Genomic DNA, 17,345 nt, shown 5'->3' with positions numbered 1-17,345 from the left:
TCCAACAGTTTATTTGACTGTATTTGATGCTAAATGCATTAAGTTAAGCAATTTGTTATGAAATACAATAAATTAGTACTTTTATTTGATAGCAGTTTGGTAATTTATTTGCTACCTTATGTAATTTTCAGGGGCAAATTGATTTCTTTGGCTGTCAAGTCGTGCTTGTTTGGCTTGCAGGAAAAAGAACAAGTCTTTCCACTCTGCACACCTGGTTCATAGCTGAGCTTTTGACCTCAGCTTACGTTTGAGGCGCCCGCGGGCTCACAGACGACAATTTATGTGGCATTATTTTAAACACATTCGTGCACTTGTAAAAAAAAGAACAGTCTGCATGGATGCTGCATATAAAAAGCATCTTGACATAATGCTGTTACATAGCAGCTGAGACTATGCCAGGCAAACTAATCAGTTCATTTCTAACAAAACGTAACAAAATGTCAGCTATACAATACAACAAAAAAAACAAGATTTATCGCAGTCATTTTACTCTGCTTTCATGAGCCTAATGAGCATTTTAAATGAAAATCTGTTCACAATTGCCTTGTCTGGATAAATCAAGGTTTAAGGACTATACAATTACGCAAAATGCAATTAATGAGGTTTTATTTGTTCTGCTTATTAGTAAGTTCATAAGACCCAAAATGTAGCAAATTTGTTGATTTTTTTTCTGGTAATGGGGATGCAAAATTTTAATGTCAATTTATAAGTTACACTTCAAGTATTGAATGCAGCAGTCTAGTCAATTTACTCGGTGCACGATGCAACATAGTAGTCCTTTTATTCAATACAACATCCAACAAGTGAGTTAATGTGGAGCAGATATCAAAAGAAAACCTGACTGGCACTTGTTAAAATGGGCGTGGCTAAATAATAACAATAATAATTATGAGTAATGATGTTGATGAGATGTCATTAGAGCTTTTTAGTTCCCACAAGTTAAAAAAAAAACACACAGAAACAAATTATGTGATTTGGACACTTTTATTCATGCATGCACTTTATTTCACAGACAATCATGAAGATGATTTATTATTTTTAAAAAGTAAGGCGACTTATGAGGAAACATGAGGACTCTGTGTTGTTACTTCCTCAGGCCTCGCTTGCTCCTGCTGCCCTTTGAACTGACAAACAAAGTTAAAATCAGCACAGATCAGCATTACTTTCCCAATTGTGCTCAGCAACAAGTGACCTCACAAACGTCAAGTGACTGGACGGGAGAAATATGACATTGCCTTTGGCATACTTACTAAAATCTAGCTATCTAACATTTTATTAATCTTTAAACAAGCACGAATGCATACATTCATTGTTGATTGTCATCAGCAGTTAGCGGCTAACGACCCGCTGTTGTTTAGACAAAGGCTCTCGTTTACGATGAGTTGTGAGTGACTCACTGGGTGTATCATTCTCAGTTTGTGATTGTAGTTGTTCGTGAGTGACTGCTACCCGCGGCTGTCAATGTTAGTAAAGATTTTTATTTATTTGCAATATTCGCACAATGGGTTAAGTAGGTGGCGCATCCGTGTTGTTTCACTTTGGGGTGCACATTTCTTTGCCCCTACCAATTCTGCCTAGCAACTAGTGACCTCAGAAGATGTGTGACATGTTCGGGCAGAAAAAACTGCGAGCTTGCCAATATTTTATTCATTGGTTTATGATTGTGTTCATTTTTTTTTTTTTTTTTTTAGAATTGAGCGGCTAACAACTTGCTGTTTTTAGCGAACACCCGTGTCCTTATCCAACAATGACGTACCAATGTCCCAATCTTTGGTAGCTTTAATTGGGGCGCATTTTTTCATAGTTTGTAGTTGTTTTTGTCCAGGAGTGAATGCATCCATTAACTGTTAACAGTTACCAGCTCACAACTTGCTGTTGTTTTTAGCTAACACTTCATATCGAACAATTTCTCAATGAGCTAAGTAGATGGTGCGTCAGTTCTCTGAGTGGAACTCCAGCATGACTAGGATGGCGTTGGGGTCACCAAATGATCATGTTGCGCTTAAGATCTCTCAGCTGTCGTACCTCATCTCCCATCCCTCCCTTTGGGACCCTCCTAGCTATGCCACTTAAGCCCCCACGTGGCCCACTTAGCAAGATGGCAGCTGAGGCTCGCAGCTTCAAAGGGGCCCACCACCTTGTTAAGACCCCCGCACTGTTATTTGGATTTGAGATTATTGATTGAGCCATCGAACATCTGTCCATGTTGATTGATTATTTGTGTGGAATTCAGGAATTATTGACTGTACTTACATTTTCTGATGGTCGGTGACGCGGTTCCTCAGCACAGTCACCTGCGTGTGTGCAGTACCACATTAGCAAACATTAACTTATGAGGTAGAAAATCAGTCAGTGCTTCTCAGTCAATATGCAACAACATGCAGATTTCAAACCAATTAAAACCGATTGTGCCTAATTTTGTACAATAGAGGCGAGTCAAGTTGGGCACAAAATGATTTGTCAGTACATAATTTGCAAATGGTGTTCTTATTCGGTAGAAAATCCACAATTCACAACTGGTACAGTTGAATTAGTTTGTTCAATCCATACAATTAATACGGCACAAAATGGAGCAGTCTGTTTAGTAAGTAACGTTTCTTACATTGTGTATGTAGTATACAGATACAAAATGGAGTAGTGTTGTCACTTTATTAGGTAGAAAAAACAGTGCATACTACTGAATTGATTACAGTGATGCCTTCAGATACAAGTTTGCTGTAACCACGCTTGTAACTCAAACCACTCCTATCTGAAATCATCTTTTGACAATGAAACCAACGGAGATGCCATTATTACGTTCCAGCCTCCCAAAAACCAAAACAAAATTCTCAAGTGTCTTTTTTAATTACACCTTTTAAAAACAAACAATGGCATAATCATCCATCCCTGCATCCACTATCCGATCCGCTTCTCCTGACAAGGGTTAGTGGGTGTGCTGGTGCCTATCCCAGCTGTCTTCGCGGAGTAGGCGGGGTACACCCTGAACTGGTTGCCAGCCAATCGCAGCGCCGCACACAAAGACAGACAACAATCCACGCTCACACTCACGCCTAGGGACAAGTTAGAATGTTCAGTCAACCTACCATGCATGTTTTTGGAATGTGGAAGGAAACCGGAGTACTCTGAGAAAACCTACGCAGGTATGGACAGAACATACAAACTCCACACAGGAACCGATCCAACCCTGCACCTCTGAACGGCGAGGCGGACATACAAACCAGTCTTCCCCGTGCCGCATGGCATAATTAAATAGAATTAAAAATAGAACTATTTTACTGCTCCATCTGGTGTGCCCACCTTGGCCACCTGAGGGCAGTAATAGACAAGATAGTCGCATACTGTTCATGGACGCTCAGGTGGTTTTAGCTCTTTGCAGAGGACAAAAAATATATGACAGTGACAAGTGTTATGTTGTACGACAGCTCATATCTGGAACACCTCGCAAGTTGGGTCACTCGTATCTCAAGGCACCCCTGTGGTTGAATATTGCAGTCACTAGGTACAAAATGTAGTGACGTCAATTTGCAGGTGCAAAATGTTAAAATGATTCCCTATTATTGAGTTACCTCATATTTTTGCTTCATGTATTTGTACTGAAGTTCAAACTTCTCCGCCTCCAGCTGCTGTATCCAATCCATCATTTCATTGGCCTTTTCCCTTCATAGACACAAACATACGTACATTGATCGATTGACTGATTGATGGGCTGATTCATTTCCAGATTTCCACCTGAGCTTGTCCTCCCTCAGGTGATTAATGTTTAACTCCTTGCGGCGGTCGTTAAGAATCTTCTTCTTCTTCTCTCGCTCAGTTTGTCGTTTGGTTCCCGTCTGCGTCTGCCAAAACCCCAACCAAAATATTAGGACGTACATTAAAATCATAATAATTCAGGATAATGATATTGTGTTACTTTATAGCCGGTGAAGCTCAGGTTGCTCAGGATCAACTTCTTCCTGGCATCGTCATCAGCTTTCTTCTTTGCCTCTTCTTCCTCCTTCCTTGCTTTGTCCTCCTGAAAAAATACAATATTGACTTTTTTCCCACAAATAGCCAATGTTTTGATTTCAAACTCCTTTAACAGTCATTAATATTGAGAGGCAATGAGTGAACTTAGGTCAGATTTGATGGATTTTTTTCAGAGGTTCTAGAGTAAGAAACCTCTCTAACAGGTATAACATGCTATTTTGTTGCTAAAATATTAGTAAAGATCAGATGTGTCTTGTCAGTTTATAAGTACATAAGTAGCAAATACGTAAAATAGTTACAAACTGTTACACACTTGTCAAATCAGTAAAAATTAAAACGAGTCATTTTATTAGTGACAATATCCATCAAATTTGTCAGCTTAACACTTACAAAATACATCAATTATAAGTCTATTGATTTGAAGTAATTTTTGTAAATTGCTCCGTTTATTACGTACAAAGTGCATGCAAGTGAAATTATTGAGTAAATATTTTTTGCAAACGTTTTGCACATTTTTTTTTAGGTACAAACTGCCACAAACTTGCACTGAAAATGTTTTTTTTAATTAGTAGTCATGGGTAAATGAAGCATCAGGATTCTTCGTTGTTGTATTTATTTACCCCACGCACTATTGCTGGCACTGTTGCTTTGAAGAAATGTAATAAATAATTTGCAATTGAGTGTGCTTTCAGCCCTGTGTTGAACGGAGAGTGCCATCTAGAGGTCTGAAAACACACAAACTGGTTTGCGGAGCATCTTGAGGCTTTATTTTCCACTCACTATTATTAGTACACAATACAAATTTGGGAATTTATTACATTTAAAAAAAAAAAGGAGCAAATGAGTCATTTTATTTGTTTTGAGTAGAAAATGCAACAACATATTTATTAGGAAATTAAAATGTTTAGTCAGTTATTCTTTGTCAGATTAACATAAAACTTTGCAACATTTATAATAATGATTTTTTTTTCTGCTGACTCTTTGGAGGTAAATTCCGAACCAAACCCCATTGAGATAAAATAATGGACTTACGGCCATTTTATTCTGTCGTTCTTTTTCCCTCTCCGCTCTGATCTTCATCTGCTCAGCTCTTTCGGACCTACGCTTGTCCTAAAGAGTCACAAAAGAAAGAGGTGGAAGCGTGTCGCCTGTTGATGATGTCACTTGGAGGCGACGGGGAATCTCACGATGCGATCTGTGAGGCTAAGGAGCTCCTCTTCCTCTTTCTTGCGCTTCTCAAAGTGATCCTCAATTAGTGTCTGGAGCTCCGTTAGATCTTTCTCCATACGCTTGCGGTGGATGTCCTGAAAGACCAGTAAGTCAGTCAATCAATCAATAATCATGATTGTAATGATCAGTCAATTGAGGGTCAGAAAAGCCATTAATAAGTTCAACTCACGTCAAAGTCCACTTTTTCCCCCTCTGGGATTTTTGGGGGGGCCATACAGGGAACAAAACCGGATCTGACCAGAAATTATAATCATTAAAACAGTTTTAAAATAAATACAAATATTTTTAATGTTATATGTTAACATTATGAACATAATATTATTATTATTATTTTTTTTTGTAATTATAACAATGTATCATATCATTACTGTCCTGTGAAAAACTCGTATGTCCATTGTCCGTTAATGGGATCTCTGTAACGCAGAAACTCCATTCATGTAAATCTTTTTTTTTTTTGTAAAATGGACATATATGTTTTTCACAGGACAGTGACAAGAATTATACTAATAATACTAAGAATAATTTAATCAATCATAATAATAAAATATTAATAAATGATACAACACAGACTGGATTTATAATCTATAATTCAAATTCGTTTAATATTCAATTCAACATTGATTAATAGGCAATAATAATAAATTGCATCTCATATAATGTATCTAATCAATTATTTGATAATATAACTTTAAAAATTCTGATCAAACTAATTGTAGTCATACAAATTTATGGATGAATTAGAATAAGAAAAAAACTAAATAAAAATAATAAGAATGATGAATAAGATGAATAATAAGTCATGATAATAGAAATGGTCAATAATATATAATATATATATATATATATATATATATATACACACACACGTACATCCATAACCCATACAGTAATATTTGTTTTCATATATCACATAATTAAATGAAACATTGCTTACTTTGACCTCTTCTTGGCATCTTTCACATGCAAAAAAAAGAAAGAAAAAAGTATTTGAATATCATCAATAAAAATACATTACGTAGGAAATTGTGAGCACTCCTTACCGTCGTCATGATCCTCTCCGCCATCTATTGAACGTCACAAAAACGGCACAAATACACTGCAGTTAAAAATTGTAATAAGGTGCAGTCCCACTCGTACACTTTCTCATGCTTGTTAATGAGTATGCCAGTACTGCACTTACTGTCATGTTTACGCTGCATGCGCCACATGCACGGATCTGTTATGCTAATACATAGTACATACAATTCATTTCACACCTCCAGCGTCTTCAAAAGTTTCCATTAAGAATGCATAAGTAGATGGGTTGGAAAAGTTGGAAAATGTGTTGCTCATTACCTTTTTGAAAATAAGTCATGGTGTGGAGTAGGGGAGTCATTCTTTGCATATTTTGAGTAAGTATATAAAAAAAAAATTACAGTTTGATGTCATTTGGTAATGCAGGTGTACCTAATGTAGTGGCCTGGTGAGTGTCTATCATTTGGAATCACTGACATAGACTACAGTCCAATAGTTTTTTGAGTATTTTTTTAAGTATTTCCTTTAACACCAAAAGATGTTTTTCCAGTTGATGGAGTGGAAAGACAACAGTTAAAAGACAGTTGAGTGACACAAAAGAAAAAAAGTGGCAGCTGCCATGTGGACAAGTGCTGTCAGCGATGTTGGAATGAAGGTGTGTGCGTGTGCGTTATGTGCACGTCATTAAAAATAAATCAGGCGTCATCTATGCAAAAATAGGTACTGCGGAATTAAAGATGAAAAGGGAGCATTCGCATGAGGAATTTATATGTTCCCATTTAGATATTTGTAAAATTTTGTTTAAATAAAGGGATGGCAACTCAAATACACAAGTAAAAATGAAAATAGCATTCTATACAATGCAAAATGACAATAAAATACAATTTAAAAGTAGTAGCAGTTTGTGCATCATTTACTCCTTCACTTGGAGTCATTCCGCACCTCCTTCTGCTTTTCCATCTTTGGCCAACCAGAGAGAAGTATAATAAACTCAAACAGACAAAGAAAAGATGGACTCTTTGTTCATCTGTTTTAAATTGTCACAATGAGCTATAGTATTTAGCTTTCTTAATGGGATTATTCTTTAGTGTGCATGTCAAAAGTATTCGGTCTTTGAGAAAAATAAAAGCAAAATATATTAAGATATTTTTAATTGGCATTGATTTAGTAAATTTTATTTATTAAAATGCATTCCTCAATAAAAAGTCAAGACTGCTCTACTTTTTGTCTGACATGTTTTTTTATGACGACAGAGTTAATGTGCTTACACACACACACACACACACACACACACACCGCTAATGACAGGCGTGACTGCATTATGCGAGTTACAAGCAATAAAAGCTGCAGAAGCGAAACTACCTCCATCTATATCCTCCTCTGCAACCCCCTCTTCCTCCTCTTCTGTGCAAAGCAAGCATGAAGACTTAGCAGCAAACAACGCAGCATTGACATGATTATATCATGGTAATAACAGAACAGGGAATGGAAGCATCTCCATCCCACTCAGTGCAAGTGGACACGTGAGACGAGATCGCCCTCTGTTATTTTTTTCCCTATTTGCCCTGCAACAGTTCCACTTGTAGCCTGTTGCACTGTGTGCCCACTATAGTGTCCAACTGGGTGTAATTCTATCTGTTTTATCTCAAGGGAGGGGCACGGAGCAAATAAAGGTGGCTATTGTGCATTTTCAGAGTAAAGGTCTGGGAAATAGTTCAAGTTGTGTAGCCTGTGAACAAAAACCATCAGGATGCATCCAATGGGGCAGTGATTCCTCAGGTTTGGGACTAGGGCCACGAGTGTTGGACTGGTTCTATCTCGTGGTAAGCAAAAGAATCACAGATTTCAATTGCCCAACTGTGCAGATTTGTTGAACCTTTTTTTTTATTCAGTGCATTTGAATTGTTAATTACAGTTTAGTTGCACGTTATGTAACTTTTCATTTTGATGCATTTGCAATTATTCTCGATACACCCCAAAAAAAATCATGTCGCTGTCTCTGCTCTCAAACACTATGAGCATGTCCACTTAAATCCTCCAGTTATCAAGTTTTCCAAGGTAGAAGAGTCAAACGCTGGGAAAAGGGGAAGCAAAACTGGGGAACAAATGAAATCCAGAAAGTATTTTTTCATAAGAACAAAAAGGCAAACAATGTACTGAGGTTCATCAAAAATCCTAAAAGTCCAAAAGTCCTAAAAACAATATTGACAAAACACTTGGACAAGATTTGACGTGTCTGTTGAGAGGCGCAGACAACCAACAATGACCTGACAAAGAAAAACCAGGGAACTAAATACAAGCAAACTGTCAAGACAATGACTAACATCTGGACTCGTCACGAGTGGCTAAGCCTGCTGATTGAAAGACACAACGGACCATGTTGACGAGCACAGGTGGAGACAAAAAAAAAAAATAACAGGTGGGGCAATTTGGAACCATACGAAAACAAGACACAACATGCGACAAAACCAATTAGAAATCTCAAACTAAAGCACAGCATGATACCAGTGACTGGAGTCGCCACGGGAGTTTGCACACCATAATGAGAGATGCTAGCAACCTGTTAGCTTGCAAGCTAACAGGCTTGGGCCAAGTAATAATAATCAATTAACTCGCAATTGCGCCACATATCCACTGATGCAAACAAAGGTGCTCAAGCTCTTACATATTTAGGTAGGTGGTCACATGCCCTATGCAGAAGTGTTTCACTGGGTACCGTTTTAGCCACGCCCAAAACATCAGGAAAACTCAAATGGTGAAAAACATTGTAACCTCCACAATTAAGTAGTTGCACATTTCAACAATATTCTTCAAACCAGTATTAAAGAAAAAAAAACAAAAAAAAAACATCTTGGATTATCCTTCACAGGGTCTCTAAGAACAAGTTGAGGGCATAATTTACAAATATGTCTTTAACGGAAATAAGCCTTTTGGGGCAAATTTACATTAAAGATATTTTTCCAAAATCATACCTTTGACACATTCTCATTACTAAACCTTGGACACTTGTCTATTTTAATGCTGAAAAGTTTGTAACATGGTGGATGAAAACCAAGAGGATGCATCAACCGGGGGATAAAGGTCAACACGGTGGACAGGCACGGCTGCTTGTACAGTGGCAACAGGACAAAAATACAAAAGAGCAAAGGAGCACAGAGAAGCCTGCGGCTTAGCGCGTATCGCGCTAAGCATTAGGCTTAAGTGCGCAAAGCAGCAAATAAAGTGGCGGGAAAAACACAAGCAGCTGACAGGAAGGATGAGCTTTACCGCCTCAAAAGCCCCCTGAGGCTGCACAACAAACAATCGTAGATCACTGAGCATATAGAGAAGGAATTGCGCGTAATCTTTGTGTTAAAGCATGTGATGAGAACCACAGAGCAGAAAATGGAAGCTGGAAATGTCAGGTTTGGGTGCATACAAGCACCCGACAGTTAAAAAGTTGACAGTTCAAAATATGTATCACTGACATATTTTTTAAAATTCCATGTTCATGTTATTAACATTATGGAATATACTATTGTTAGCTAATATAAATGAAGAATGTGTATTTTAAATTTATTGTATTTTTACAGTTTCATTAAGTGTGGATGTTTTTCTAATATACATTGTCTATGAAATTATATTCTTGTTATGATTAATATTCATCTTTATTATTATTTGAGTGAGTGCTTATATTTTCAATTTTATGAATGTTATTCAACAATTTGTGATGATTATGTAATATAGTACAAATATGTGTTTACGTGTGTATATTTGTTTGAATGTTCGTAGATACACACACTTAATGTTTATATATATATATATATATATATATATATATATATATATATATATTTATATATATATATATTTATATATATATATATATATATATATCCATCCATCTTCTGTACCGCTTCTCCTCACTAGGGTCGCGGGGGGTGCTGGAGCCTATCCCAGCTATCTTCGGGCAGTAGGCGGGGGACACCCTGAACTGGTTGCCAGCCAATCGCAGGGCACACAGAGAGGAACAACCATCCGCGCTCACACTCATACCGAGGGGCAATTTAAAGTGTTCAATCAACCTGCCATGCATGTTTTTGGAATGTGGGAGGAAACCGGAGTACCCGGAGGAAACCCACGCAGGCACGGGGAGAACATGCAAACTCCACACAGGATGGCCGGAGCCGGGATTGAACCCATGACTGATGCTGTCTCTCTCTGTTAGGCCATCGTGCTAACCGGTCGGGCCATATATATATATATATATGTATATATATATATATATATATATATATATATATATATATATATATATATATATATATATATATATATATATATATATATATATATATAGAGAGAGAGAGAGAGAGAGAGAGAGAGAGAGAGAGAGAGAGAGAGAGAGAGAGAGAGAGAGAGAGAGAGAGAGAGAGAGATAGATGTGTGTGTGTGTGTGTGCGCTGTCAAAATGACAGCTTTAAATTATGTTTTATTTATATTTATGTCAATTAATTTAAAACATTTTAACACAGTTAAATATTTTAATTCAGTTAACCCGGTTTTATTTACTTCAAAAATAATTTGTGTGCTTTGCAAATCCAAATTCAAATATTGTACCATATTAGTTGTACGTACATCTTTAGCACATCAGCTCAGAACAAAACACCCTGCTCAATTTTCCACTGGGTGTTGCAAACCAACACTGCTGACGTGTGGCGCTTGTGCGCAGAACTGAATGTACTGTATAACTTTTGAGAAATGTTTGAAAAATTGTTCAGATTGTATTCAAGGATCAAAGAAAACTAGTAGAACAGTCTTTGAATTAAATTGTACTTCATATTTGTTGATTTTACATTAATTCCAAGATATTATTCAAGTAAATATCTGTTTCAAGCTTCACAAAAAGTAGTAATTGAAAAATGTGATAGCTTGACAGCACTAGAATTCAAATATTTGCACTCGGTGCAAAATAAAATCTTGTAATGCTGTTGGCGTGTACACTCTCTCTCTCTCTCTCTCTATTCGTCCATCCATCCATCCTCACAAGGGTCGCGAGGGGTGCTAGAGCCTGTCTCAGCTGTCGTCGGGCAGTAGGTACACCCTGGACCAATCGCAGGGCACACACAGACAAACAACAATCCACGCTCACACTCACACCTTGGGGCAATTTAGAGTGTCCAATCAACCTGCCATGCATGTTTTTGGAATGTGGGAGGAAACCCACGCAGGCACAGGTGAACATGCATACTCCACACAGGAAGGTCGGAGCCAGACTCGAACCCACAACCACTGCACTATGAGGCCATCGTGCTAACCAGTTGTCCACCGTGCCGTTCATTTATCCGGGTAAATAATGTTAATCCACAAAGCTTGAATGGAGATAACAACTAAAATGTTTTTGGAGGGTTTTTTTTCATGTTTTCTGCAAATATTCAAAAATGACAATTATGATATCAGGGTAACGGCATGCATCATTTTGCATTTTCTGTAGTCTGTGTCAATCAACTTACGGTATTCCCTGCAAGAGAACACACGCACACAACAAAAACAATACATTAGTCACCCACGTCATGTCATCGGGCCGCCATCTTGTCATCTACTCACTCGTACGATTCCTCCTCGCCGTCCGACATTTTGCACCACGAAGCACCTGCACCTTTAAAAAGAAGACCAAAAAGTCATTGTATGCTGAAAAAGAATAGAACAAAACACAACAACTGCAGACTCACCAGATGCTCCTGGAGATGTGGATGAGTGTGAAATGCTCCACGCTGACGCCCCTCCCCGACCCGCGTAAGCTTTTAAACCGGGTCTCGGATCACATGGCGGCACAATGGCGGCGGGCACATACCTGCAAACAGATGGCGGCGGGCATTCAAATGTACATTCTCACTGGACGTGCTTTGACTATTTTTACACCGCAAAAACCTTGGCATGGCCACTATAAGGGGGGGATTAGAAGGTGGGCTTACTGAGACGTGTAAACCTACTCCGGTGGTATCTCAGGACTCCCACCCGGCCTGCTTCTTTGATTTGCAAGAAGATTTTTACTGTGGCCTTGGCTCCTGAACGGGTGCCACGGTTGTGTAATCGCCACCAAAAGTGGAGCCATGATCCAATCGTGAGCCGCCCCAACGGGCCATCTTCAACCTTTGATCAACACGGAAGCACAGCTGCATGCAAGAACCTTTCACACAGCTTGAAAAAAAACCAACTTCAATTTCAGACTTGAATTGCTGTTAATGGCACTGATACCAACTGGGGGATGACGTCCACCTGCTTGTCCCAGAGACGGGTGCAGATGGCGCAGCCCCTTTTACACTGTTATGTAAGTATATTTATTATTTTTTTCATGAAAATGGCGGAAACGGGTCAACTTTCTCATACGTAATCTATGGTGGTCAGTGTCGCAGTGCACAGATTTGGGGAAGGCTACAGAAAAGTGTCTTTTGCTTTGAAGGTCCACATTGGTCTCCTACGTTTTTAAGTCCAATAATTTGGGGGAGAAGGGCCTTAGGGAGGACTGCCAAAAGTCCAGCATTCTGCTGTGGAAAGCGGAGAACCTTCTAGAAGAATAACTGAACCATCAGTCAACAATCGGTCTATCACTCTGCCCAAACGCTTCTGCAACTCCATTAAGTTACATTGTGAGTTGACATCACCACCATGTGGTCAAACGGAAAACTGGCAGACTCTTGGCCTTATCTAAGGTTTTTGGCCATTTCCAGGTGTCTTTTAAAGTCAAACCTTTCTTAATCTTATTTGTAACAAATTTTAACCACCTATATTACACAAAGAGATGAATAATGCTAAATTGTGACTAATTCTAGTTTTTGTTATTGTGTGATGGCAGACCTCGATGGCAAAATTTGCTGACTCATCAATGAACTCCAAAAACTCCATTCTCAAGCTAGTTTTGCTTAGTAATATGGAATTTCTTGGGCATGTCTATAATATAGTACAAAATCGATCAAGGCCCTCAGCCTGAAATTGGCCAGTAGGTCATCAATTTTGGTTTCAATCTGCCATTTTAAGGTTGTTTTGGCCATTTCAATGCGTCATATCAAGTCAAACATCTCGTAGAGATTTAGTGTGGCAGCAACCAAGTATTAACCTCCAAATGTTTTGGCACCCCTGGTGAAGATGTATCAAAAGCCTTGAAGTAAATTCCATTTTTATAACAAAAGCATATTCTTACACTGAAAATTGTAGACATGATTGAACAGACTCAGAATCAAGCTCCTCCCATGGCCATCTCAGTCCCCAGACCTCAACCCCATTGGAAACCTGTGGAGTGAGCTCTAAAGAGAAGAGCAAGGAGGACAGGACCCAGATCGCTGGATAATTTAGAGTGCAAGGAAGAATGTTATCCTCCCATTTTGTCAAAGATTTTTGAAGATTGAGTGCTGTTGGGAAAAGGAAGTTGTGGAGCAAATGGAATTAAGCATTTATGTGGGACAGCCCAAACACTTTTAAGGTTGGATTTTTCTCTTTTAATTTTGGTGTGATATTATCTCCAAAAAGAAAATTTTGAAGCTTAACAACACATCGTAACCAGGGGTGCCAATAATTATAGAGGGCAGTGCAACTCATTATTGCAAACAGCTGAGATTTTTGTAATTAATTGAGGGTGGAGCAGGGCAATGACCTTGAATGACTTGTCATAAAAGCAAAACACATGCTCAGTTTGTGTTGTTTTTATTGCATTGGCAATGAAAGAGAACACAGTAAAGGACAAATACTCCGTGAGTGTCTCTGTGTGTCGCCGCCTGCTCGACTGAAACGAACGGAGATATTTATTCTGTGACATGCGCTACTGGGCAGGAGCCTGGGCATCAAACATCTTTTTGCGGCCTTCCATTCCTGACATGGCCTCCACGTTCTTCCTCCAGTCGCTCACCTCCGCCGTCTTCTCCTGAAGTAGAACAGTCAGCTTGAAAAATCGTTTGGACACTGGATATCCATTCTTCTTCACACTGACCTTCTCTGTGTCCTCCTTCTTGACCGACTTGAGGTTGGCTCGCAGGTCCAGGGACACTTTATGCTTGGAGCCCAAAAGTGAGCGGAGGATGGCGTCGGCCGAGACCCTCACCCGCCGAAGGTTGGGCCGCTTGAACTTCCCTCGTAGGTCCAGAACTTTAATGTTCAGGTCTTTGATCTAAAGCACACAGCAGAAGAATTGTGTACAAACGTATCACTATCGATATTGACTGTGCGACTTTTACCTCTCTGGTGTTGTGCATGACTTTGGCCTCGATGTCGTATCGTTCCTCATCCACTACGTCGATTTTGGAGTGTAGTTCTTCACACAGCTTCTACATAGACATTACAAAGACATCAATGCCTGAATACACAAATATCCATTTTCGAGCAATTTCTTGTGATTTTGTCTGATTGCTATCATATTAGAAACAAGTATAGTTGTCAGTTGGCCGACGCAGAACTGACATGAATTTCAGTCTTTATGGCAGCTAAGTTTGCTGACTCCAAAAAACATCCATCTGTCCTTCCATTATCTGTTCCGCTTCTCCTTATGAGGGTTACAGGCATGCTGGAACCCATCCCAGCTGTCTTCGGGCAGTAGGCGGGGTACACCCTGAACTGGTTGTTAGCCGATCGCAAGGCACACAAAGACGAACAACCATCCGTGCTCGCAATCACACCTAGGGACAATTTAGAATGTTCAGTCAAACAACCATCCATGTTTTTGGGGGTGTGGGTGGAAACCGGAGTACTCGGAAAAAACTAAACTAGCAGCAGAACATGCAAACTCCACACAGGAAGGCCAGAGCTGGAATCGAACCCTGCACCTCTGCACTGTGAGGCCATCGTGCTAACTAGCTGTCCACTGTGCCGTCCTCTATAAAACTCGAACTCCACTCTAAAATGCCGCCCGTGAAGCCAGTTTCACTTAATAACATGAAATTTGGTTGACACTTCTATTATGTGTAGTCGTAACAAAATTATGGTCTCACGGATTTTGTCAAAATGCATCAAAACTTGAACCATTCATACTATACAGACGGGAAATGGAAGCTTGGCAACAATTGGAGTTTTCATCGTTGTGTGTGGGCGGAGCAGGAGGCGAAGTTTGACGACTTCTCATAAAACACAAAGTAGTTACACCACTCCAGAATTCAGCGCCTGAAGCCAATTTCACTTAGCAACATGGAACTTGTTTGACATGTCTAACAAAAGTTAAGGCAGAAAATGGTTTCACGAACCCATCTCGCAGAAGAGTCTGTCATTTTGCTTTATTGTAGCAATTTAAGTGTCACTTTAGACATGTCCAGGGTGCCTTCAATGCAAAACGTAAAGTGAAAGGTTATTGCATTGGCTTCAATGACTCAATGTTTGGTAAGCTTGATTTTGAAGCTAGCCATTGCACAGGCGGCATTTTCGATGCGTATGTTTGCAGCTTCCTTGACATATCTGTCTGAAATGACAGCGTCGTTACAAGATGGATAAAAATCCTTTGTCATTCATTTGTGCACTCTTTTCACCTCAAGTTGCCAAAATGTTCCCATACAAGCGACTTGCCTGATCCATGTGGGGTTTCTACTTCTTAGTGATTGTGGTCTAATCATGGTGCCTTAATGTGATCGTGCAGTTTTTTTTCGCCAGCCATTCGAGCCCGGCCCAAATCGTGGTGCTTGATCCGTACATTCGTGGGTCAAAGATGATCGGTTGCACCTCTAGTCACGAGTCATCGATGGATTTAACAGAAAGAAGCCTGTCACTTTACAAAATAAGACATTTTTTAGCCTCAAATAATAAATAAACCAGAACTACTGCAAGTTTTTTTTTTTCATGTCCAAAGTGGCCCGTGGACCGGTATCAGGCCGCGGCCCGTTGGTTGAGAACCTCTGCATTAAACAATCAAGTACCTGCAGTTCCTCCAAGCTCATTGAGTTGATGCTTAGCGGGGGTGCTTTTTCCTCCAGGTACTTTTCCTTCTCCTTCTCTTTGTCCACCAGCTCCTGCTCCAGGTCCTCTTTGGCCTTGGCCACCATCAAGCTCTGCAGCCCATCAACAACAGCGGAATATTTGACTTCTTCCATGTTGGCACAGCCATGACTGAACGCTCACCTTTAGCATCAGCTTGCGAGAAGCTGAGATTTTAGATTTCCTCTGCAGGAAACAATAGGGCGCATGCGTTACAAGTGTATCAGAGTGGTTGAACATGTCGAACGCGGTGTTGAAAGTCTTACCTCAGGCCTATAAGGGAGTCATCGGAAACAAACAACGGCATTAGTGTCATCACCGTGATTGTGTTTCCTAATCATGCACTAAAAATAAACACAGATGAGAGACGCCAAACACAACACTTACACTTTCTCCGGCATCTTGACTATCTGAGTTGACCCTGAAAGACAAAAATAACACGTTTTGGGGGCCCCCCAAAGGATCTTAATACACTTTCCACTCCAAAAACATTCCACCGCATTGATGAGTGTCTGGCCTTTCCCAGAATGGAACCGTCCCCCTCGGCGAGTATTTATTGAATTACTCATCGGATCTTATCGTGCGTGTTTTTTTATGCGTATGCTTACCCGCATTAGCATGTCGTGGTTGTAAAAAGGCCTGCTGGGTAACATCAAGCTGTCAACTGACCCACCATCCCTCTTGTAGTACTCATTGCATTCTTGCCTCAGCCAAAAACAGCCAAGTGATGGCAGACATGACCCAACAACATGGTAGCAATTATGGCCAGTTCTAAACAATATTCATTCTTCTGGGAATGCTTCAAGCTTCACCAAAACGCAATCATGCAGACAATGTTATTATTTACCGTCACCACAGATGTTCATAGTTATACATTTACATAATCCCAAACATCGTCTTAATGAAATTTTTTTTCCATATTTGTTGAAAACGATAATTGTGAGACTGACAAACTTTCCTAATAAATTACTTCCAAATATATTCTATTAAAATGATCAGATGTAGAGCGAATTATTAATTCAAGCACAAAAGAGTGTTGTTAGGCCTTACGTACCTCTGTGGGAAGATGAAGTGAGACAGCAAGTGATGCGTGGAACAAGAGGAGAGGGGTTATTTATCCCTCAGTCGCCTTTGTCCCTCCTCTTGAGCTCAATTTGAATGCACAGACACACACATGGCGCACACACACGGCACACACACGGCTTCCT

General features: G+C 39.6%; 2 protein-coding genes across 2 annotated transcripts; both read right to left on the bottom strand.

The window, feature by feature from the left end:
- Positions 1-971: 971 nt before the first annotated feature.
- On the bottom strand, positions 972-7,627 carry LOC148327718 (troponin T, cardiac muscle isoforms-like). Its single transcript, XM_088308629.1, has 11 exons — positions 7,573-7,627; positions 6,237-6,260; positions 6,131-6,149; positions 5,366-5,429; positions 5,154-5,270; positions 4,999-5,076; positions 3,911-4,012; positions 3,730-3,836; positions 3,567-3,657; positions 2,254-2,294; positions 972-1,124 (listed from the first exon to the last, which is right to left on the bottom strand). The coding sequence occupies exons 4-11, from the start codon at positions 5,408-5,410 to the stop codon at positions 1,085-1,087; spliced, it is 621 nt and encodes a 206-aa protein (XP_088164755.1). The 5' UTR covers positions 5,411-5,429; positions 6,131-6,149; positions 6,237-6,260; positions 7,573-7,627; the 3' UTR covers positions 972-1,084.
- A 6,247-nt stretch (positions 7,628-13,874) lies between these two features.
- LOC148327717 (troponin I, slow skeletal muscle-like) lies at positions 13,875-17,039 on the bottom strand. Its single transcript, XM_088308397.1, has 6 exons — positions 16,525-17,039; positions 16,282-16,410; positions 16,080-16,211; positions 14,418-14,507; positions 14,174-14,350; positions 13,875-14,107 (listed from the first exon to the last, which is right to left on the bottom strand). The coding sequence occupies exons 2-6, from the start codon at positions 16,375-16,377 to the stop codon at positions 14,006-14,008; spliced, it is 597 nt and encodes a 198-aa protein (XP_088164523.1). The 5' UTR covers positions 16,378-16,410; positions 16,525-17,039; the 3' UTR covers positions 13,875-14,005.
- Positions 17,040-17,345: the final 306 nt, after the last annotated feature.

Source organism: Idiotropiscis lumnitzeri, chromosome 11 (assembly GCF_059441095.1).
Source record: "Idiotropiscis lumnitzeri isolate Australia: NSW breed Sydney's pygmy pipehorse chromosome 11, RoL_Ilum_1.0, whole genome shotgun sequence".
NCBI classification, from domain to species: domain Eukaryota; kingdom Metazoa; phylum Chordata; class Actinopteri; order Syngnathiformes; family Syngnathidae; genus Idiotropiscis; species Idiotropiscis lumnitzeri.
The sequence above is the reverse complement of the archived record's forward strand: the minus strand, read 5'-3'. Positions and strand labels throughout refer to the sequence as shown.

Excerpts from the sequence above, each read along its gene's own strand:
- LOC148327717 (XM_088308397.1), bottom strand. The coding sequence starts at position 16,377 with ATGTTCAACCACTCTGATACACTTGTAACGCATGCGCCCTATTGTTTC. Across the intron at positions 16,212-16,281 it reads CTCGCAAGCTGATGCTAAAG|AGCTTGATGGTGGCCAAGGC; the intron begins GTGAGCGTTCAG and ends GATGGGCTGCAG. Across the intron at positions 14,508-16,079 it reads TGAGCTTGGAGGAACTGCAG|AAGCTGTGTGAAGAACTACA; the intron begins GTACTTGATTGT and ends ATGTCTATGTAG.
- LOC148327718 (XM_088308629.1), bottom strand. The coding sequence starts at position 5,410 with ATGGCCCCCCCAAAAATCCCAGAGGGGGAAAAAGTGGACTTTGAC. Across the intron at positions 5,271-5,365 it reads GGGAAAAAGTGGACTTTGAC|GACATCCACCGCAAGCGTAT; the intron begins GTGAGTTGAACT and ends CTGGTCTTTCAG. Across the intron at positions 2,295-3,566 it reads ACATGAAGCAAAAATATGAG|GTGACTGTGCTGAGGAACCG; the intron begins GTAACTCAATAA and ends GCACACACGCAG.